The sequence below is a fragment of the Malurus melanocephalus genome, unplaced genomic scaffold (genome assembly GCF_030028575.1).
Source record: "Malurus melanocephalus ecotype Western Australia unplaced genomic scaffold, MMel_1.1 scaffold_52, whole genome shotgun sequence".
In the NCBI taxonomy this organism is placed as follows: domain Eukaryota; kingdom Metazoa; phylum Chordata; class Aves; order Passeriformes; family Maluridae; genus Malurus; species Malurus melanocephalus.
Window position 1 is genome coordinate 1,731,514 of NW_026623284.1, and position 9,663 is coordinate 1,741,176.

The following is a 9,663-nucleotide window of genomic DNA, read 5'->3' on the forward strand; positions in this document are numbered from 1 at the left end:
GAGGAGGAGGAGGAGGAGGGGGAGTCGGTGTGTGGTGCACGCCGCGCTCCCAGCACAAAAGCCCAGGGAAAGAAACTCTTGGAAAGCTGGGAGAGAACGGTGGGGCCGGGCAGGAGCAGGTCGAACCGTCCGGGTCTGTTCGTCTCCTCTGGATACATTTTGCAACTGCGAAGGAATTAAATCCGATTTTCTCTTTTTCTTTTTTTTTCCCCCAACCCCTGCTCCCAGGATTTTTTTCTTCTTTTTTTCTTTTTGAGAGCGAGAGGGAGAGCAGAGCCGCGCTTCTCCCCCCTCTTTTCACGCGCTCGATCTTTTTATTTTTATTTTTGTTTCCCTTGGGGATAGAGGTGCACGCGAGGAAAAAAAAAAAGTAAAGGACTATGTTTGCTTCGTGGCTGACTTTTGCCGTGCTCTGGGGAACTTTCTGTGCAGGTAAGAGCCTTTCGGCGTGTTTACCTCCCGCTCGGGCTCTCGGTCGCGTCTCCAAATGCAGAATTGAATGGGCCGTGCGGTTATTTGCAGCCACCGTCCAACACCCTCCGAAGCAGAGCAGAGCACCCGAACTGGGGAATCCCCCCACCGCTGCATGGGCTTGATTTCCTTTATTATTATTATTATTTTTTTTTTTTCATTCCCTCGCCCTCCCTCTCCGTTTTCTGCCTGCTCGCAGGACGAGCCTTCCCGTGCTCCTTTTTGTTCCCTCTAGGCAGCCTGTGGGAATTCATGGCAATGTAAACACGGCGCGATCTCGAGGAAACTTTGCAAAAATGGGCATTTACTTCTGGGAGGGGGCGTGGGGGAGAAGCCGAGGAGGTTGCGGAGGGGGAGAAGTTGGGAGCAGCGGGAGACCTGGGGGTCGCCCCGGGATGGTGCAGGGTCTCTCAGGTAGTGGCCATGTGTGCACCCCGGTCCTGSCGGGCTGTGATTGTGTAACCCGGAGGAGTGTGGGGGACCCCCCCCCTCTGCCCCGAAGGGACCCCTCGGTTCCCCTTCAGCCCCCCGGGACGCCGCGGTCCCGTGGGGGTTTGCACGGAACGAGCYTATTGGGGCTGGCTGGCTCCGCGGGGAGCTGGGAGAAAGTTGCGAAAAAGGGGGTGTGTGGGGCGGGGGTGCCTGRGGAGCATCCCTCCGGAGGAGGCTTCTGTGGCGGAGGAGGGTGTTTACACTGCATCTTCTTCATCCCATTTATTTTACGGACATGGGCTGGCCCCCAAACTTCATCTCCAGCCTGCGGGGTGCGCGTTATGCCGAGGGACGCGGGTGGAAGTTCTCCCAAAGCCCAGGCACGGCCGGGGGTGTGGGAGGGGGCACCCGGACAGCGCTTGGGGAGGCGGGGAGGGGTTTCCATGGGGTGCTCCATCCCGCAACCCTCGAGGGGGCGGGAGGGGTCAGACCCCTGTGCTGCCTCCAGCACTGAAAGCGCGGGCACGCTGGAAATCCCCGCGCTCCCCACTTTCCCTCCTTGTGTTTATTTTTTATTATATCATGATTATTATTATTATCATCCCTATTCCTTTTTATTTTCGCTGCATTTTCCTCAGGAGAAACCGGTGCGGCCGCAATTTTGCCCCCCTCGCCTCTTGCCTGGTCACCAGGACCCCGCAGGCTGAGCCCGCAGCCCCCCGGCCCGGCGCTGGGCAGTGACTCGTTCCGTTCTGTCCATCTCCCAGCCCGGGGCTGGGGGCGCTGAGGGGGCCGGGGGGTGCTGTCGGTGGCCGGGGGTTCCCGGGGGCAGCGATGCTGCGGCCGTGCCCGCTGTGCGATGGGCACACGGGGAGCTCCCGGCGGCTTTGCCATCGCGGCTCCGGTGTACGCGTGGGGCCAAGGCGGGCTTTCCCCGCGTGTCGTGTCCGTGTCCCCCGCCCGGGGAAGGCGCTGCCCGGCGGGGCCGCGGCGCGGAGCGGGGGGAGCGGGCGCGGAGCCGGCCCCGGGGCGCTCCTGCAGCCGGGCTTCCTTTGTTCCGAGTGCCCATTAAATATGCGCTGCCACCGCCTGCCTCTGCCATTACCGGCAGTGCCAGCGCTTCATTATTTTTTAAGTCACACCGAAAGTGTGTGCGAGTGGCAATAAAAAAGGAGCGGACAATAAAAATTAAAAAAAAATAGAAAAAAAAAAAAATGTCTCGGTGAGCAAAGCCAGCTCGGGCTTTTTTATCTGATGGCTGGGACACTTGTACGCAGCTTTGTTTCCATGTGTCGGGAGGGGGGTTGTGCGGGTTTGTATTTACATAGCAGTGCTGAGGAGAGCAGGTATTTTGGAAGGAGCAGGCGGGGGGGTGTGTGTGTGCCAGCAGCATTCCTGGTGCTCGGCGTTGCTATCATCACAACAGCTCTCCTGGCTGGAAAATTCTATTATGTGCATAAAGGAGATTTATGGTCAATGTATTTTCTTTCCATATATCTTGGGATCCTTTTATCTCGGGTGACTCAATAAAAGAGATGGCTTCCGGATTTTTTGGTTTTGTTTTGGGTATGGCATTGGGTTTTTGTTTGGTTTGGTTTTAGTATTTAACCTGATCCTATGGCTGTGTGCACAGAGTGACTGAAATCTAAGTTGGAGGGAAAAAAACAAGTGCTTTAAAAAAAAAAAAAAAAAAAAAAAAAAAAAAAAAAAAAAAAAAAAAAAAAAAAAAAAAAAAAAAAAAAAAAAAAAAAAAAGCACCCTGAAAGCTTCTTAAATGTATCATGTTATGAAAAAGATAATCTGACAGGGCATGATTTTATATCGCCCCCTCCCCAAAAATGCAATGAAGAAACACCAGAAAATGAATATAATTCTGTTTATTTGGAAAGGTCCTCTCGAAGCACTAAATCAGTGCATTAACCATTCTGTAAATCCCTCAGTCTCTTTTAAAACCTTTCTGCNAGATACCCAAAGTTGGAATGTGTTGCTGGGATTGAGAGCACTGGGCTTTGCTCAAAGTATGTCTTTTGTGTGTGTACATGTCAGGGCTCTGTGAAAGTGGTGGGCTTTTCGAAAATTGCTTGACCTCCATTGTTGATGCTTCTCATCGCTACCTTGGCTGGCTGTAACAAAGCAAGTATGAGCTGCTGTTCTTTAAAAAAAAAGAATAAATCTGTTATGCTCAATTTTTTGGAATACTGAGGATTCACTGAGGAAAACATTATGTTCATTTTTAGCCCTTTGTTTGCAAATTCCCTGCGGCCCAAATGTTCAGAAATCATGTTTTAATCGATGAGCTTGAGAAAATACAGAAGGTGTAAAAGGATTTGTCTTGCAGAATGCATTGCTAACATGTTTTCCAAGCCATTACATTACTTTTATTTCGGTGCAAGTTTAAGTAATGCCATRCAGCAATGAACTGTGCTGCAAATGGATCTGGTCTCCTCTTTCACTGTCTTGTATTTATCCTCTTGTGCTTGAGAAAGGGAATAAAACTGGCTTCATTAGCTTGCTAATTAAACACAATGAAGTGCGTGGCCCAAGGTTAATGGCAATGGCCTTTAAAAACACAAAACTCTTGAACAGGTGTTTAGGATATATATTTTTTTAATCTGCTATCAAATCCAGATAATTATACCACTGAGATAACCACTGTCAGAGTTSTGTGGAGAAGAAAATGCTGTGTTAGAGACGCTGGTGATCAGTGTATTATTTTTAGTGGCATTATTTATAAACACCTCTCCAGGTCCTGCACAGCCTGTGGTTTAACTCCCCCCTTCTCCCCCCTCTCCATTTCGAAGCATCTCCTGCATCTTCCCTTCGCTTCCAGTGGACCAAGCAGCATTAAAAATCCCATATCCCTGGACCAGGGTGAGGGTCTAACCTGAACCCTGGGGAGTTAACTAAAGTATTTTCACACAGAAATTTCTGCTATTGCTGGTGYCTTTGAGCAGCCCGTGCTGGCTGTGAGCTGCTGCTCGCTGGGTGCGAGAGGAAGACGCGGCCAATTAAAGCGGAGRGCTCGCACTGCCCGCGCTCGAGCTGTCACCAGCCTCCTGTCCACTCTGCTCTCCATCAGCTCAAACACTGCTTGGCAGGGCTTTTTTGTGCTCCGTGTGACGCAACAGTTGTGGACCTCCCCTGCTGACACTGAATACATGGTAGAGAAGAAAGAAACAGGCCAGCCTCGCTGTTTTTTCCTTCCCCCCATTTTTTTCCCTTTTTCGGTTTTGTTGTTGTTTTTGTTCTCCTCTCTCCCTCTCATCATTTTCCCCCTTTCCCACGCACACACTCCTTGCTTTGCACATCAGCCCAGGAGGGCTCCCTGGCTTCTCCAGGTCTGGGAAGCAGGACTGGTGCACAGGTTGAGTTGGAAGAGGGCATCTTTTGGAAAGCTGGTAACGGGATAGTGGGACCAGCCCAGGAATCCTGCTGCTGTGATTTGCATTGTGCTGCCCATGGGGTGGGTCCTCCTGCAGGTGTCAAAGGAACCAAGGGATGTTTATTTACCAAGAGTGAAGGAGGTGGATGGCAGAGATTTTTTGAGGCTGGGCACCTGTTAGAGGTGTGTTCGTGTGCTCTGCCCAAAGGCAAAGGTGCCTGTTCCTAGAAAGCTGGGACACCTTTAAAATAAAATAAATAGAAGTTTARATTACTCCATGTCAGGGGCCTTGTAGCAGAAAGTGTTTTGGCTGTCATGTTCCAGGACCTGCTTTTAGAAGCATTTCTAAAATTCAGAGTTAAAAGTAGTTGACCTTGTGGTGCTGCACTAGAATAGCCAGAATTAAATGGGATTTTAGAGGCATTGGATCTTTCCAACCCCATGAAATATAACATGTTTCTATCAAACACACCCAGGCAGTGACCTCAAAGTTGTGAAAGTGGCTTGATAACCTCCTGTTCCTGGCTGTGCAGGGCTCAGACAAGGAAAGACCCTGGATGCGCCTTCTGCAGGGACCACCACCCCAGTGCCAGGCATGGCCTCTCCTTGTGGTGCCTCCCATCCCTTGCCTGGAAATCTGTGTGTCCAGCCCTGTCAGCTGGCACTGGAGAAGCGTGGCTGTAATATGGGAAGGGTGAAGGGAGAGGGCAGAACCTGGTAGAGGTCAGTGGTGATCTAGACCCAAGTGAAAACCGTTGGCGTCTTGCCCTCAACTTTGGCAAACAGAGAAGAGCTTGTGTTCTGAGAAAATCTTATGAGGGCGATTTGGGATGCCAGGGTCGGTTGGTGCCTGCTGCAGGGTTGGCATTTTCTCRCTGCTGGGCTGGAGGAGTGGTGTCACCATGTCACCAAGGCAGGTGGCCCTGTGTCCCAGGTCCCCTGGCCAGCTGTGGGCACTGAGGTGTGCACTGAGGTGCTGTGCCCTGGCACCACCACTGCACCCGGGCTCCAGTGCTCTCCCTGAAACAAAATGTTGTGGGAAGTTGGGAAATGGGAACCGCAGAGTGTAATCTCTGCTTTAAAGAGGTGTTGTCTTTCTCTTTTATCCCTCCTTGGCCTTTGATTTTAGAGCTAGCAGGGGAGTGTGATTTTCCTGCCTGGCCAATAGCACTGCCTGGATCTGAATTATTCAGTGTAGCACTTGGCATTCTGCACCCTGTTCCCACTTAAGCTCTTTTTCGCCTGTTCCTTCATGTGGAGATTTTCACATCAGTGAAATTGGATGTGTTTAAGAGAGGTGTTTGTGGCCGAAGTATTCACCAGTATAAGCTTCTCTCTTCCCCTTGCCTTTCCCCTCCATTAACCATTGAGGATCAACTAATGTCTAATCTCTTCTCTTMATTATTACTTCATTCTGAAATAATTTTGTATCTCATTAGTCATTTATTCCTTTAAGGTATATTAGAAAAATATACATCACTCCCTCCCAATCTTCTTCATAAGGTTTCTTGGAGCCACTGAAGTCAGGGGGGCGAAGAAGTAAATTAAAGATGAAACACTCTGCCTGTGTTCTGCAGATCCAGAACATTTTATGCTTAGATTTGAATATAACTGTTGGTCATTTTCACCAATTCCATGTTCTTTTCTCTCTGTCATCTTCCTCCTTTACTACGGTATAGCTTCAATTCAAACTAAAAGTTAAGAGCAGCAATTGTCAGTGTACACTGTAAAATAATAATATACTTCCCTCCAGCACACAAGTGCCTCTTATTTTGCCAGTATTTGAGTCTTTTACTCTGATTAGGTTATTGCATGTGGCATTGGTCCATCACGCTACTTAAGAAAAAGATCTGTTACTGGTGTTCAAGGTGCCTCAGAAAAATACAGTGCCTCTTTTTGCAAAGTGCTGTTTGTGTAGAGAGAAGGACCCTGCCCCAAAAACACTGAGCAGAGGGGCCAAGAGGGAGGAAATGATCCTGTCTGCAAGTGCTCCCTGCTGCATCGTGAAGTGGCTCACCCAAGGTCGCACCAAATATTTTGTACCTGTACTAAAAGAAAATAATCTGCTTGAGGAAATGTTTCTATATGTGGTAAAATTGGGCTTTAGCCTGAATGTGCTTGGCCCACCTTATGTGATTTTTGAATTTCTTTTCTTCTGGTGGATGTGCTGGAGGTGGTTGCTGAATTTTTGGCCTTGGAAAGATCCTTTTCTCTTAGATTGGGCTGCCTGCAAGCAGGGGCCAGCTCATGCCAATAGGTGTGCAAAAAGAACACAGAGGAAGGAGCAGCCTGTTTGTGCCTGGCTGGAGGAGGATGTGACTGACCCGTCCCTCATCAATAATTCCGCAATTTCCACCTTGGTGTGCCATTTCACCACAGATTCGGTTTCGGACTTTGAGGGAGCTCTGCTCGGAGGAGGGCAYGGGCCTGAGGCAGCCTGGACATGGAGCACCTTTATTGCCTTAGTGATGGGTTTGGGGTGTATCAAGGAGCTGAAATAAACCTTTGAAAATGTTTTCTAGAAGTAAAACTTGTATCTGTGAATGTCTCATCTGGGAATGGAACAAAAATTTAACAGTTTTTCTCTGGTGGGGGTGACTTTTCTGAGATCTTGGAGTCAGTAGCAGGGCAAGGGTGTTGCTCACCAYCCTCTTGGGTCCATGTGGCTCTGACCACCACATAATCCTTTTTTGTCCACCTGGAATTAAATTTTCTGGGAAAAATAGAATGTTCTGGTAATTTTATTAAACCAGAGGTATCATTTTTTTTTTTTTTTCCCTGTCTCAGTCTCATAGCAATGTATGGTRTACGAGTGCCTCTTCTTTAAATAAAGACAATAAAGCACATGCATGAAAAGATGCAGTGCTTTGCAATGTGAGCACCATTAATTTTCCCTCAAGTGGATATTCATGCAAATTTAGATGTGGATTTTGAACTGGACTCTTTATATCTAATGTGACCCTTGTGTGACAAYGGGAGAAGAAAAAGGTGCTCCTGGGAGCAGAGGGGGCAAGTTAATCCTCCTCCAGTAAAGCTGGAAATGGAATGCATTGCTGTCAGTTTTATAGAGAAATAAACAAAATTTGGGAGAAATGAGTGTGTTTCTGACACTTTCCGGACCAGCCCTAAATCCCAGACCTGTGCTGAACGAATCCCAAACCACAGCAGCAAAGGTTGTCATTTTAAAAATTCCATAGCAGCTGACACTGTAGGGTCCAAGGTGCTGTGACCGCCTCTGCCTTTTTTTTTTTTTTTTTTTTATGTTCATCTTATTTAAAGCTTTTTCCCATTATAGAACTTGTTTTCTAAATGGTAGCAGAACTTTAAATTTTCTGTGTGGTGCCAGTAGTGCTAATGTGATGCTTCTTTCTAATTTATTTCTCTGAGGTGTGAGATGATAAGYCTTTGAGTGGATGAGAAGGATAAAGTTAGCTCCATTTGTGCCTGATCTATCAAATGGTCAATCTAGGTGGCTAACCCTTCTTTCCCCCCACATTTAGCTATTTTAAAATGCCTTCTGTAATGTGTGCATCTCCTAAAATTTGGCTTTTAGGAATATTTTGCTTATACATAATTTACCTCRGCAGACTGCTTTGAATTCCTGGGGAGGGAGGAATGCAACCACGTGTCTGAAGTGAAGAAGCATTCAATCAAAACTCTCGTCTCCTTTTCGTGACTTTTTAAAAGCATTTCAGAAAATGAGAATGTGGCAGGGTTTTTAAGCCCTTTTAGTGCCGTTCTCATGTTTTGCAGTCTCTGGATTGCTTCTGAGGGCTGGTGGCTGTTGCTGCAGTTTGGCTGAGCTGACTGCAAACTCTKCTCTCCAGTTGCTCTGTTTGTCACYGGGAAATTATCCTCTTCTGGGAAAGGAAGGCATCTGAGCTTTGCACAGCTGATGTTCAGGCCTTTCTCTGAGGCAGAAAGCTGAGCTTTAGAGGAGGAAAGTTCTGAGGAGGCTGTGGCACTGGTTTTGGAAGAGCCTGTGGGCTTTGTAGGCACTCAAATTTTGGCTTTACTTCCCATCTGTGCATTGCCACATGGATTTGCAGGAGTCCCTGCAGTCAGCAGAGAGAAATAGGGTTGGCTTGGGATGCAGCTGYTCAGCAAAATGCAGATTTGGGGTTATCCTGGTGGTGGCCTTGTCCTCTCTCTTGGGACAACCGAGCCATGGCAATGCGACCTTCAGGCTCTCAGCTCTTCATTCTCCAAGCCTTTTCATGTTTTGGTTTTGTTTTCTCCTCAGTGTGGCAACTGAAACAGTGGGATTTGTCCGGCCACTTTAGCTCCTGAGAGTAATTAATGGGTTAAGAATGCTAATTCCCCGGTATATTTGTAGGCTGAGAAATTCAGTCGTCCTTGGGTTTTTGTGGCRAGAGTATCCGGTTACAGCCCGGCGGCAGCTATTGGGCAGCTGCCGCTGCACAAAAGTTTGAACTCATAATCCTTTGCTTTCACATGCACCCACAGCTTATCGGGCACTCTTAGTTTTATAGGAAAGCTTCTGTTAAAGCACATTCTTACACCTGGGCTGAGGCATTTTTCCAAATTTCCTGTTGCAGTTGTGATGGAAAACACTCAACCTGCTTGGCTCCTAAAGAGTGAATTTGTGTGGTGRCAACAGGTGCTGGTGCTGACGCACCTGAGACAGTTCCCGGCTGTGAAATTCCTTTTCATGTAAGGGGCCTGGGATGCAGATGAATTTCATCCTGAAGCAGGATGGTGGTTTTGATGCTCGGTGTTGCCTTCCTGGGATGCTGGCTCTGGCTGCTGGCAGATGTGGTGCAGAGCTGAGTGCTCAGGTCTGGTGAGAATTCCGAGCCACAGCATCGCCATCCCTGCATGGAACCTCAGCTGGGGATGGTGTCATGGGCTGTGCCCTCCACTGAGCTGCCCATCCATGCTCCTTGGCTTCCTTTGAAATATTTCAAAGACAAATATTAAAGAAAACCCTCCAAAAACCAAAATACAAACCCCAACTTCCTCCCTCTCCCCCAAAAACAAGCCTCAGAAAAAGCAAAGAAAAACACATTCAGCAACCCAAAACTCATGGAGATGAATGTTTTGRTCTGATTGCTGTTGTTTTACTGCCCCAGAGTTAAAACAGACCATAGTCTCTTCCTTGGGCTCCTGGAGCATCTTTGTAAAGTGAAATCATGACTGTGGGGCCTGCAGAAGGGCTCAGTCACAGCAAGAAATTCTCGTCTAGCTTTTAATCACTTTTTACACTGTTTGAAACAACACAGTGCCCCTCCAGTCCCAATTTCCAGGCTTTTTAGGCACAGAATAAAGATGAGCAATGCCTGATGGAGCCTTGTGATGAGCACCCTGCCTGTCACTGGGCATTTCCTCTCGTGGGTACAGCGTGGTGTGGCACAAAG

General features: G+C 48.0%; 1 protein-coding gene across 1 annotated transcript in view; it reads left to right on the top strand.

Annotated features, from left to right (window-relative positions):
- Positions 1-24: 24 nt before the first annotated feature.
- ACVR2B (activin A receptor type 2B) overlaps positions 25-9,663 on the top strand; it is a 96,457-nt gene continuing 86,818 nt past the window's right edge. The window contains exon 1 of the mRNA XM_057365409.1: positions 25-432. Coding sequence (XP_057221392.1) covers positions 381-432 — 52 coding nt within the window. The 5' untranslated portion in view covers positions 25-380. The remainder of the gene's footprint in view (positions 433-9,663) is intronic.